General features: G+C 35.2%; 1 protein-coding gene across 1 annotated transcript in view; it reads left to right on the forward strand.

Annotated features, from left to right (window-relative positions):
• The window catches only part of LOC150107482 (uncharacterized), a 378,606-nt gene extending 369,955 nt beyond the window's left edge, over nt 1-8,651 (forward strand). Inside the window, exon 16 of the mRNA XM_090391332.1 lies at nt 8,510-8,651. Within this exon, the coding sequence (XP_090247458.1) occupies nt 8,510-8,607 (98 nt within the window). The 3' untranslated portion in view covers nt 8,608-8,651. The remainder of the gene's footprint in view (nt 1-8,509) is intronic.
• The last annotated feature ends 5,931 nt before the right edge of the window (nt 8,652-14,582 follow it).

The following is a 14,582-nucleotide window of genomic DNA, read 5'->3' on the forward strand; positions in this document are numbered from 1 at the left end:
CTCAGCAGAACAGAGCTAACTCCATAGCTCACAAAGTGCAAGCATAAGGCTCACAACCTCTCCCCCTCCCATCAAGCTTCTCAACACAAACAAAGGGGAAAACAAAAAGCATTTTATGCTTCACCCAGCAAGCCAGTAACGTTGCTGTTGTTGTTAACCTTGGTATCCCTTCTAGGTCTAGCTCCCACTGATGCAGTTTTGCATGGATGTGGGAAAATTTGCTGAAGTGGTTTCCATAGAGGTGGGGGGGAGACACTGAAGTGGGGTGGGATGGGCCTCTCACTGAGTTTCATTACTTAGAGGTGTTTCATTACTTAGAAACACCTCTAAGTAATGAGCTAAGTGATCCCTCAGGTCATTCACTGTTGGGTGATCTGAGGGATCACCTGAGATTTTGGAGAGGTAATCCTGCACTTAAACAGTAGAATGGTACTGCTCAGTGGTAGGTTTTTGCTTGACACTGATGAATTTCCAGCTTGGAGTAATTCAGGGCAGGAGTGATGAGCTTAGTAGTGATCCCACTCTAAATCTCACCAAGTGATCCTTTCAAGTGATATTCAAAGTAATCTTGTAGATCACTCGGAGTTTTTGGAGACCCCCCCCCCCACACACACAAACAGTGCTTAATCAAGCCGTTGCTTACTGGAGGGTAAAATGGTTCTGCCTTGTTCATCAGTTCTCTCAGGTCACACAGTAAGATTTAAAGGGATCTTATAGATAACTCAGTTTTTTGGAGGGGTACCCCTCATTTTAATGCAGCACCTCAATAAAGGTCAGAGCCATCTGGGTAGTGTCCCTTTCCATAATGCATAGCATTATAGATGTCTGAAAGGATGTGGGCTTTGCATTTTGGGGTACTAAAGCAATTAATGTAAAGTCATCAACCTCTATATATAATATATACAAGTAGCCTAGTCATGATGATACTTCATGTGCAAACTTTTCTTACACACACTTGGATAAAGGATTAAACAAGAATATAATAGCTTGTCAAGTTTAATTTAACTGCAATAAATTTCACAACATATTCTCAAGAATAACTTATGAGAATTGTTCCTGTTATATGGCAGCAAGGTAGGAATCATGAAACAGATTTTTTTGCTATTCTTCTTGATGATGTGTCATGAATACATCTTCTATTTTTTGTGACCATAAGTGATCAATGGAATAAGCACTTTTTTATACAATGCCAGCATGTCTGTATACATGCTAAAATGAGAAAAGGGAAACTTGAGTGCATTGTACACTGATTGGTGGTCATTAATTAATGGTCTCCAGTCGTTCAGCTGTTTTATTTCTGAGAAGCTCAGATCTATATATTAAAGCTGACATTCTCTTTAAATTAAGCTTCCATATATCATTTCCTCTCTTTATTAAAAACTACCTGAATTACTAAAATAAATTATTTATTCTGAAGGTTCATTAGTGCAACTTTCATATTAAACTTTTATGGTGGTTATTTTACATGGATAATGAGCCTTAATTAAAGAAAATTATCCCTTATTTTTTATCATAATATCACTCTCCTCGATAATATGATCCATATTCCTCAATAATATGATGAAGACATGAACTCTCACTTAAAAAGATTCTTATTTATTATATATTAATAAAAAGATTGATATTTATTATTATTATTATATCACACCCTATTTGATCACAAAAGAAATGAAGAAATTATGAAAGAATTAAACCAAGAACCAGTAATAGAAATAATTAAAAAATATAAACATAAATGGATGGAACACGTTCAAAGAATGAAAACAGAAAGATTACCAAAACAAGCCTTAAAGTACAAGCCATTAGGAAAAAGAAAACCAGGACGTCCTCTTAAACGATTCAACGATGACTTCTAAGGCCGGAACAGGCCATGCTAGGCCTAAATCCTAGATACGCATGATGATGATGATGATGATTATATCACATCTCCAGGGAGTCCAAAGACTCATCGAGGGACGGCATCAACTCTACAACTCTTCGTCTCACTACTCCACCAACCTTCATCATCTACCACCAATTACCACCACTAGTGCTTTCACAGACAATCACAACATCCATCCCACAGTGGGATTCGAACCCGCAGCCTTTTGGGTGGAGAGCGGATATGCTAACCACTCAGCCAACCAGGCCAGGCCATTTAGAGGAGCATGTAGATTATGTGAAAAAATAAAATTAAAAAATAAGAAAAAAATCGTGATGGTGCTAATGTACTGCAAGTTCCCAACCTTTTGTGGGTGAGAATTACATAAAAAAAGTGTGTCTGTGATAAATAACACAGTCCAACACAATTTTTGCTGACTTTTATATGAGACTTGTTTTTTACTAATTTGGGTGCACTGATTTCAAATATCAAACACATTTTTCTCTATCACATCAGGTTTTTCCTCTATTGCATTTTCTTTTTGCTAATTTGTAAGTTTTTGATAGTTTTAAGGAGGCAGTACTATTTAGAGGATCAAAAAAAATCGATTTTTTAATTATTATTTTCTGAAAGTATGTACTTTTAAAAATCTGTTCCTAACTTTTTATCAAGAAATTCGAAAAATTCCCAAAGATATAGCCTATTATTCAAAGCAGTGCACAGATCAGAATCGGAGTGCTCACCGCTCTCGCTTGTTAGTAAACGAATTAATGCGTAAGAACCTGCAATGGCACATACTGGCGCTTTGAATGCAAGAGAGGCCGATAATTAGATACATAACTACTTAACAATATTCATTAAAAATTACATGAATATTTATAAAAATATAACAATTTTACTTACACATGAGTTTCAGGGAATAAATTTTTGTTTGTAGCAATTTCTGCTGTGTGTTCTGTTTTGGCAATCCCTTTGAATACTCCAACAGTAGTCGGCCATCATGTGAGAATCCCATCTTCCTTGGTACCGATCTTCCATAGTTTTTAAGTCTTGATGAAATCTTTCGCCTTGTTCATCGTTTACAGCACCTAAATTCTCGGGAAATCTATCAAGATGACTGTATAGGAAATGAAGCTTTATGCTCATGTTGCAACCTAGGCGCTGGAAATTTTCAAGCATTGTTTCCACTAGATCTTTGTAATTGCACGCTTTTTTGTTTCCAAGAAAATTATTCGCAACCATCGTAAATGAAGTCCGGGGCCTCTTTCTCAATTTCGTTCATAGAGTTGATGAAATTTGGATCTCTCATTAAAGTTCTAATTTGCGGTCCATCAAATACACCGGCTTTAATTTTTTCATAACTAAGTCGTGGAAATTTTTCACATATGTATTGGGAAACAGTCACCTTGTAAATCTAAAGCTTTAACATACTGCCTCATAAGACCTAGTTTGATGTGTAGAGATGGAAAAATGATTTTTTCTCTGTCGATTAAAGGTTGATTTATAACATTCTGTTCTCCAACATTTAAGGATATTCTAAGAGGCCAATGTTTCTGACTCCAGTGTTGATTTCTAGCTCGACTATCCCAGAAGCATAGAAAACATGGAAACTTTGTATATCCTCTTTGAAAGCCAAGTAAAAAGTTCACCATTTTAAGATCCACACAGATGATCCAGTTATGGTCTGTATATTTTAATAACTTCAGAACCTTTTTAATGTCCTCATATGTTTCCTTTAAGTGGACTGAATAGCCAATAGGAATTGAGCCATATACATTCCCATTGTGTAGTAAGACACACTTGAGACTTCTGCTTGAACTGTCGATAAATAAATGCCACTCATTTGGATGATATTGTACAACACTCATTTCAGTTAGTAAACCTGACACATTGTTACAGTAAACAAACCCACACTCGTGTTTAAAATATTGTACAAGATTACTTTCCCTGCTACGATAAAAAGTTATCTTCGTATCTTGCTCCAGTAAGTTTTTTTCATTTAATCTTGAAGCTAACAATTCCGATGATTCCTTTGATAGGCCCAAATCCCTTACTAAGTCATTCAATTCCGCTTGAGTAAAACGTTGCGGTCCAGAACTAGAAATTAAATTTTCATTGTCTAAATCAACATCTGGGTCTTGCTCCTCAAGAACATCTGGCATATCCTGATCATGCTCATTCTCAAGTAAAGGAAGTCCTTTATAAATTGTCACGGCTATTTCATTGGAATGAGCAACTGGCCGAATTGCTGAGTCGAGATTTGGATACACAATTTTTTTCTTATTCTTCTTATTATAACCAGAAGTCTGAACTAAATAAAAATAGCAATCATCTACGTGATTTTTCGGTTCACGCCAAATCATTGGACTGGCAAAAGCTAATTTTTGGCATTTTCCCTTGCTCCACTGTCGTAAATTTTCTATACATGACTTACACACTGTATTTGGAGCCCATGAATTGTCCTGATCTGCAAGTTTTATGTCAAAGTATGCAAAGTACACTTTCTTAACGAAATCAGTGATATTTGTCCTTTGACTGGGAACAGTAAAGCTGCCACAAATGTAACAGAAGGAATCTACACTATTGACACATTTTCGAGTAGTAGACATGATGTATTTTCTTCACTGCCGACTAACATGCAATTAACAAGACAAAAAAAACCAGAGACTTTATTGAAACATTATAATCGCTCATCATACTTTCACGATCAATTAACGATTGACTGATTTCGATCGTTCTTTGTCCGCTAAGATGCATATAGCATTTGTTTGTTTTGGGCAGTTGTCATCGCCTCTTTTCATCACCTAAATGTATTAGGTCGGTTATCGGCCTCTCTCGTATTCAAAGCACCAGTACGTGCCGTTGCAGGTTCTTACGCATTTATTCATTTACTAACAAGTGAGAGCGGTGAGCGCTCCAATTCTGATCTGCACACCGCTTTGAATAATAGGCTATATCTTTGGGAATTTTTCAAATTTCTTGATAAAAAGTTAGGAACAGATTTTTAAAAGTATATACTTTCAGAAAATAATATTAAAAAATCGATTTTTTTGATCCTCTAAATAGTACTGCCTCCTTAAAACTATCAAAAACTTACAAATTAGCAAAAAGAAAATGCCATAGAGGAAAAACCTGATGTGATAGAGAAAAATGGGTTTGATATTTGAAATCAGCGCACCCAAATTAATAAAAATCAAGTGTCAAATCATAATCAGCAGGAAAAAAAATTTTTTTGTTGGCCAGTGTAATAGTATAGATAACATACAGTATTGCAGAATACTAATGGATGAACTATATAGAAAAGCAAATTAATTTTGCCATCAATCTATCTACCTGTGCATCCCTCAATTGTATTTTTTAATATACATATATATTAAAATATATATCAAGAAGGAACTTTTTTTAGCAATTGGAGGTTGTAATCTTTAGTGAAAAACTGATCCAAACCATAGAGTTGTAAGAAATAAAAGAGGAAGATGAGAAGTTGCGATATGTTTGCGATATGCTAGACCTGGGTTTGAGAGAAAAGTGGAGAAATAGTGGAAGCCAGTTCAGCAGCATAACACCTATAAAAATACCTGTAGAAGGGGTATGAGGTAGAAACAGTTTTAAGTACATCCGTAAGAAAGTGATTGGAGCAAGTCTCTAAGAGAGAGAGAGAGAGAGAGCATCAGTTAACCAGAATGTTTACTCCTGGATAGCATAAAGCATTTTTAGAAAAGTTATTGTTCCATAACTACATATTCTAGGGTTGGATGGATTTTCATTTATACGGTGTTAGGAATGGTACAGATGAAAGTTAATGCTTTGAGCAGAAAAGAAAACACCTAGATTTTGGAGGCAAAGTAGGCTATGGATGTGATGACAGATGGCAGAAAGCAAAACTATGGATATGGATGTATTGTGACAGAAGAGGCCACAGGTGTAAGTCAGTCCAAGAAGAGATATCTGATCCCATGTGGAAATGTGAGTGTTATCAAAGAGAGGGAGAAAAGGCAATGTTTCAGTTTTTTCTGTGTGAATAAAAAGACAGGATTGTTTTGGTGGCATTCAAGCTAACTAGATTTTCCTCAGCATTGAAATATGGCAAGAAGATAAGGCATTAATTATGGAGGATCTTGTAGCTTGGAATATACAAGCATTGCAAAGTTTGTCAAATGAAACAGAGAGTGGAAAGTACTGAAAACTGTGGAGGATTTGAGGCTAGAGATAAAAGGTCACTTATGAATTGGAGAAAGAGCATAAGCAAAAGTACAAAGTACCTTGGGTACTCTTGCATTGTTAGGGGAAAAAAAAGGAAGGTATTCATTGTAATGCATAGTGAATGACCAGAGAAAGGAAACTGGCAATCTAGTTGCAAAGAGTAGGCAGAAGACCATAGGTAGTAGTTTGATAAGTAGGACTTTATGCTAGACCTGATCAAATGCCCTTTAAATGTCTGAAGTAGCCACATCAGTTTCACCAAACTTTCCTATTGCTGTGCTCATAGGTGGAATGTTGGTGAGGAGATCCACTGTGAATCAAGTTGTGGTATCCATATCAGAAGTTACTGATTAACTGGCTAGTCTTGGGAGAGTAGGGGTGGGGGGGATTGGTGGAAATAGAGAAGCCAGTTGAATTCCCCAGAAGATGATCAAGCTTCACAGGCAAATAATGAAAAAAAAGTTAGTTATCAGAATTTGGAGAGCAATAGCAAATGAATACAAGATGGGACAAGGAAATTTGAGCCAGAGCATCATAAAGAGAGGATTTAAGGCTTGCACAGAATTCTCTTACACAGAATGCCAGATTTCACTTATGCACTGGTTTGACCCTTGTGGAGAAGAAGAAATCATATAAAATGTAGTTTGGAAAACTGGCATTAGGGGTTGAGACTGCCATTTGAGTTGCTGTTAAAAATAACAAGTCAGATTTAGAAGTGATAGTGGTGCACAACATTTAAAGTATATTGGAGTTAAGACAACAAATGTCGGTGATGGATATGAATCTGTTTTTCTTAATGATTTTTGGTTGAATTTTTGTTATTTTGGGAGTTTTTCAGTAGAGTATGATGGATTTTATATTGTTTTCTGAGAGAGAGATTTTTTTATTCATGGTGTTATCAAAATTATTTATGGCTTGCATAGTGTTATGCATTGAGGAGTTAAAAAACAGAGACATACAGTGTGGATAAAAGTACAAGTATGCCTTCATACAGAGAGAGAGAGAGAGAGCATATCCAGTTTCCAGTTTATTTCATGATGCTATATTTGGGCTAGAGCCTCCGGAGCTCAGTCAGTATAGATGAAGCCCTTTGGTCGGAAAGACCTGGGTTTGATTCCTGTCCATGACCTGAGGAAACTTTATCTGGTCTCTTTCAACTAAAGGTGAGTTAGCTAATCTTATATGGAATTAGAGGGGTTTTTCACCCAGAAACTCAGATTTTTCATCCCTCAGAACAGGCAAACCTGCCCCGTGAATACACATAGATTTACAGCCATGAATACTTGTGACGATATATGGAAGAGATGGGGTCCTCAACACATGTCATTATGACCGTTGTCAACCATGAGTCACATCTAGCCACCCTCCTAGGTAGGAGATGACACATAAATGGGAATTCTTGGGCTCACTCACTCCAGAAACTGGCAGAGTAAGTGACAGCTGGATTATTTACTTGCTAGTTAGGAAGCTTCCTGATGCATTACCATCACATTTAGTCCAGCAGACTATCTAGTTGCTCTGTGTGCAGAACTGTTTTCATGTGCTACCCTTGAATGGGGTTTGGGCATTACCCATGAAGCTATCATTTACACTACATTTATGAGAAGGGAAAAAGGTGGAAATGAAGAGTTATATATTTCTTGTATATAGTTTCATTTACCATATAGCATTTGAGCACTTATTTTTTTCTTGGAATCATATACATCGAATCAAATCCCAAAGTGGGATTGGATTCAATAATTTGAGATTTGTGAATGCATTTAGGTGTTAGACAGATTGTGTTTCCCAGTATGAGACAATCCAGTTTATTGGAAAGGTCTCAAGTGGCTTCAAAAAGTACCATGTTTCTAGAGGGGGGAGCAGATTAGCCTTTATCCACTCACCCATGGTACTAAATGTATGTTAGGTGTTTCTGACCATCTGTGGGTGAAATTCACATTTAAAAAAAAAAAAGTGAGGTTGGAGGAAGAGGGGATCCCAAGCATTAAATGTTATTAAAAGTTTTCTAGCTAAAGTAAAGCTTGTTATATGTGTACAGATGAGCAGCCAAAGGAATTTAATAGATCCTCTCAAACTATTTCATGATTTCATTGCATGATTATTGTAATGTATAAGGCTGAGTATCAAGGTCTTCATCTTTCTTCTAGAATTAAAAACTAAATGTTACATTAATATCAGCAATCCTAATAATGAAAACCCTTTTGTTGAGGTAATAATTAGCTATAGTGAATGTTATTTCTTCATCTTTAACTCTTTTGCATGATACACAGCCAATTCTGACTATAGCTAATTCACATGAACCAAAGGAATAGTACCATCATCTAATTGACCTTTAATTAATGTTATAGCAGATGTTCACAGTTTCATTGTTTTCTATAGTGATGATTGACTGTACTGCAGTATATGATGCATAGTATCATTAATAACTTTGATTCATTTTAATAGGTACCATTGTGTTAGAAGATGGAACTGTCTTGCAACCAGGTGAACATGCTGGTGCCTCTGATCTCTTGCTTTATGTTTTGACTACAAATGAACAATGAACTTTGTGATATAACTTACTGTACAGATAACTCGAACTGTTGAATGCCTACCATATTGTTTAAATAAAACTTTATATCAAAAATAACTGCTTTCATCATTTTCTTTGATATTTACAGAACATTAAATTTTTAACTTCATTGACTGTGTAAACATGAATTAAATTAAAAGGTATGAACTGTATATCTAGAATTAGTATTGCACAGAAAAAAATTACAAATTAGTTTCCTTTCTGACTAAATAACATATTCTCCTGACAAGCTGCTTTAAAAGCTATGTGAATATCAACATTGAAGATGTGTTGATTTTAGTTAAGTAAATTCTTTTCTTTTTATCTGAGTAATTGATTGGAATGTAGTATCTTATAATTCACAGAAGAGCAGTGCCATTTTTTTTTTATTAGTGAAAATGGTAGTAAAAATAGTCATATTTTCATGGGAGTGTAAGCATTTATGCTTATTCTCCCATGAAATTTAAAACAAGAAATAGATGTTAAATTCAGATTTTGTATAGAAAGCTCTATTATTAATAACTCAATGCAAATACTAACTTAGTTGGCAGTGGACAGCATCTCTGCTCTTCAGTCACTAAATCTCACTGTAGGCATTACTTGAATATTATCCCTGTTACATAATATGGAAACAGCAAGGTTTCCATATTATGTAAACCTTAAGCTATTCATGGTAATAATGTGCTTTGGATTATAACTTTTCATGGATGGGATTCACATATTATGATGTGTGTGTTGGGGGAGGGGATTCTTTCATTTCAAGATAAAAATCTTGAAATGAAACATGACAAGTAACTTGAGTTCAAATTAGATTATAAAAACAAGACTGTAAGTACATGATTAGTAATCTCAGTATTTGTGATCTTCATATTGGAAAGCTGTGAAATATGTGCAGAACACAGATATCCAGGACTAAATACGATGGTTATATTTTATCCAGAATCTATAGATGTTTTTCTGCTTTCATACAACTAGTGGCATCTCTCCTCTTCTGCCACCTCAAATGAAGATGACAAGTTGAAAAATGCATTTTCAACTGAAGGTAAGTTACCTAATTTCATGTAGAAGAGCATGGTTCTTCCTTTCATATAACCCTATTTTTTCATTCTACCCATGAACACAGACTCACTTTATTCTGTAAAAGACTTGGGTACAGAGTAGTCTAAGGAATAGGAAACCTTGATCTAGAGGTGCTTCTTGAAGCAGGACTCGAATTTTATAGGCTGAGAAAAATATCGGGAACCTAGATTTAGGGTCCATAGGAACATGTCTGGTAAGTGAGTGTGGAACTGGTGGCTGTAAATTAGGACCAGTGTCTCCCTCCACACAAAAAAGCAGTAGTTTCACGTAAATATACCTAACCCTAATCTTAAAAGTATACATAAACGTGTATGGTAGTGTCCTCTCAATTTGATATTGCTTACCATAATATCTGCATGCTATGATTGTTCTTTTGCGATGCACTAAACAAACTTGTAATCAAATCCACTTGACAATGATTTTCTAGGCATAGGATTTCCCTCCCTTCCCAATTAGAAATGAATGTAATTTCATGCCACCTCTTAATGAAAAGCTTTTATGTACCTGGAAGTAAAGCACTGAACCCACAAGATGTTGTAAAATAAAATATTGAATAGAAATGTGCATTTAATATCTTTTTCATACCCACCAAATTTTGAGCCACTATATTTTTGTGTATATGTACGTATGTCTTAGTTATTTTGGTTTCTATTTAGTCCAAGAGAAAGAACAAATCTTCATTTTTTTCATCTGGTCATGCAATATAACAAGATATATTGTGTGGGGGACAAAGTGAAAAAGAAGTGCAATAAAACATTCATGATCATGTGTTGCATTACCATGAATGTTTTATTGCACTTCTCAGCCAAGAGGCTGTGCTCACAGTGCAGAAATAGATGTGTCATGATCAGCTATGAAAGAAATTATTAATAGTAAGGATTTGAAGAGCATGCAGAAAGTTCCTTAAAAGTAGTTAGACTAAGGGAGGAAATTTTACTCAGCATGCTAAATGCTGTGATTTGGATGATTCTCTGGAACATTTCCAATGCTTTATCAGAAGGAATTCAAAGTGAAGGCCCACCATATCAAAAAATGCAGTTATCTAGCAAAAAGATACAAAAGCTTCAGTTGCCTGCATAACATATTGTACTTAACTTGTCATTGTTTAAGTGTAAGAAAGAAGCTGTCATGGACCTCAAACTTATAACTATGCAAGTGCATTCAGGTACCTAATTACAGAATCATGGCAAAAATGGAACAAGGTATCTATAGCCTCCCTTCTATTGCCATTAATATCTGGCTAGACATAGTCAGATATTAATGGATTCTGTTCACTCAAACTCGCAATATGTCTACACTATGTTGATGACATGTTCAACATTTAGTCACATGGTTTGGATATATTGGAAATGTATTGTTGTTATATGCCATCCAGTCATTTTCGACACTTGGTTATCTGTGACAGCATAGTTAAAAAAAAAAAAATTTGCATTTTGAAATCTGCAAAGCCTTTCAAAAAGGAATCTGTCCTATGCTGAACTCACTGCACTTGAAAACTAAACCAAAAAAAAACATCAGTAAAGTAGATATGGATAATGCAATGGTGGCCCTCAGGAATCACTCTATATATTATATAATTAATGTTTAGTCTAATATCACAAAAAATGCATTCCAAAAGTTATTACACAACATTATATCCTGGCCTCCAGGTTTAAAAAAACTGTTATCTGGGCCCATTCGTATTTATGGATTACTAAAAATACACAAACAGAACACACCCTTGAGTGTAATGAACATTATTAATTCCTCTACTTATAATCTGACCAAACACTTAACCAAGAGTTCTCCCATTACCACCAAATTAATGATAAATTTGTGCACTCAAAGATACTGACATTGTGAACATTTTGATATAACCTCCATAATTGCTAATATATTCCCTTAAAAGAAACCCAGAACTTATTCAGATTCTCTTTTTGGCATTAAATTCTGTTTACTCAAACTCACAATATGTCTACACTATGTTGATGACATGTTCAACATTTAGCCACATGGTTTGGATATATTGGAAATGTATTGTTGTTATATGCCATAGAGTCATTTTTGGCACTTGGTTATCTGTGACAGCATGGTTAAAAAAAAAAGGAAAAAAAAAAGAGTAGGATATGTGAGAAGATCAGCAAGTAAGATCATAGCTAAGTCAATGGAAATTTTCTGCTATGTGACAAGCAAAAGGAAAAATAATTATAGCAGGTTGATACTGATGGATAGTTAATTAATTTTAATAATATAGATGAGAACACAGACTGATAAGAAAATAATTATTTATTAACTTATTGCTGATATTTCGCTGTAATCTATCCAGCATCTTCAGAGCACAAAAACAATTTGTCACAGTACCCAAAGCAACAACAATCTGGTATGACAACGGGACTAGTTTGAACAATTATAACATACAACACAAAGACTAAAGTCCTAATTAGGTGCCGTCTACATTGAAAAAAAAAAAAAAAAAAAACTGAGAAAGCAGGCATTAAAAGATGACAGTGAATCTCAAGGAGTATGACTGCTCACTAGGATAGCTACTCTCCATGAGCAGGTCCACATCCAATTATGTCTGCCATCCTAGAATGAAACATCCGTTTTCCTATTCTGTTTAAGTGACTATATCAACTGAGATATGCTCATACATTCCTGAATACTAACAATATCAAGCTTCTTCCTAATATCCTCATCTCTAATATGATTCTGCCATTATACCATCTGTTCATTCTCTTTATCTTTCTCGAATTCTGATATCTCTGGTCTCTAGTCTCTGATTAGATGTTTTCTTTCTAACACAGCTGTTATCCATATGTTAAAATAGGCTGGAACAATTTTAACCGATTCCATATAAATCTATTTAGTCGACTGAGAGAGAAATTAATTAAAACACTGAACTATCTGTATACAAGACAGTGTTTAAACCAATTTTAACTTATGGAATGTGACAGCTGGAAGAAGTGATTATTATTATTGGAGTCCAAAGACTCATCACAGGAGACTCACTCTATCTACACAATCTGCTGCTTTAAGGATACTTGTGACATAAGACTGAATGATAAATGCACGTAAACACAAGAAAGATATTTAATTAACCAAATATTTCGGTCTGGAAATAGCAGACCATCTTCAGTGGTATTACAAGAACAGTTTTAAAAAATACAAGCTAGAATACTAACAATAGATTGTTAAAAATAGAACACGTGATGTTATATCACTAAGTATTAAGTATAAAATGGAACATTTTGAAGTAGAGACATGATTGGAAAAAAAAAATTAATGAGTAATCTTGATTAGACTTTCCCAGATTTTTGATATAGATATACAGTCATTACGATTCAGGTTGGGACGATGGAGTAAGGCCTCCACGCTTTCCTTGAACAAACGTTCGAACCTATAATGGGATCTATGTAAGAGGCGAGTCCTGGACCAAAAGATGCTGTGGTCAGTTTCAATCCCGTGTTGAGCCAATCCAGACTTTTCAGGTTTGTTGTGAAGAATGGAGGATTGATGTTCTTGGATTCTTTTTCAAGAGAACGTCCAGTCTGTCCAAAATAGGAAAGATCACAGTTGCAAGGAATTTGATAAACTCCAGGAAGAGATAAAGTAGTGTTTGTCTTTAGGAGAAGGAAAACGAGAAGACAATTTGTTAATAGGTGAATACGTAGTTGTTAAATCATATTTCTTTAAAATTCTTGCGATAGGTTCTGAAATACCGGAGATATAAGGAATAGGCACTCGACGTATTGAAACTTTGTTGTTTTGTGGAGGGTTATAAGAATTGAGAAACATTTCCCCTGCATCTATCCTTTAAGTAACTTAAATGTTTCTATCATATTGCATATGAACCTGACTTGAGCACAATAATCCAGATGTGGACATATCAAGGTCTTAAAAAAGAGCAATAACACTCCTTATCTCTACTTGTTAATGTGTTCTTCAATAGCAGCTTATGGGCTACCTTAGCAATATGCCCTCTAAACTTTTACTCTCTGTCTACTACCACCCCTAAATCTCTAGCTTCATCTATTTCCTGGAGAAAAGTGCTATCGATGTGATACATGGTTTGTAATCTACTTATCCCAAAATGCATAACTATATTTCTTGACATTAATCTGACATACATTAACTTTTGGATCATACTGCCATATCATCCTGTAAGCTCTCCACATCATCTTGATTAACTATTACTCTACCTAATTTCGCATTATCAGCAAACAACTGAATATTTCCTATATCATTTATGTACAAATTAAACAGCAATGGTTCCAGTACTGAACCTTGCAGCACACTAGTCAACTGTTTGCCTCGATTCTGCCGCTCCATATACCACTCTTTGATATCTGTCCAGCAGTCACCCTCTTATCCAGTTGTCATATCCATTTCCATTTGTTCTAATTTGCATAACAGAATTCCATGTGGTATTCTGTCAAATGCCTTTGCAAAATCCAACAAAATCATAGCCACTTCATTTATCCAACTCAGCTGACACTCTATTATAAAAAAAAAAAAAAGTTAGTAAATTACTAACGCATGACCAACCCTTCATAAAGCCATATTGACCCTCATCTAGTATCATATTTTTATCTACCCATTCTCGAATTCTCCTTTAGACCAATTTTTCTAGTACTTTTATCACCATGCCTGAGATACTGATTGGTCTATAATTTGCTACTGCATTCTTAGAACCTCCCTTCTGCAAAGGAATTATTTTGCCTTCTTTCCACTTCCTTGGAACTCTACCAGAGCTGAGACTTAACTCAACTATTTTATCCACATCTGTGTCCTCGTGACCACCATCACTCATTAAGGTTAATCTTCCATAGTCATTCTTCCTCCTACTTGCCGCATAAAGAAAACTCTTTGGCATTGACTATGGCCCGCTCGGCTAGATTTTTCTCATAA

The sequence above is a fragment of the Typopeltis vanoorti genome, chromosome 4 (assembly GCF_054136105.1).
Source record: "Typopeltis vanoorti isolate ZY-2024b chromosome 4, IOZ_Tvanoo_1.0, whole genome shotgun sequence".
Classification (NCBI taxonomy): Eukaryota; Metazoa; Arthropoda; class Arachnida; order Uropygi; family Thelyphonidae; genus Typopeltis; species Typopeltis vanoorti.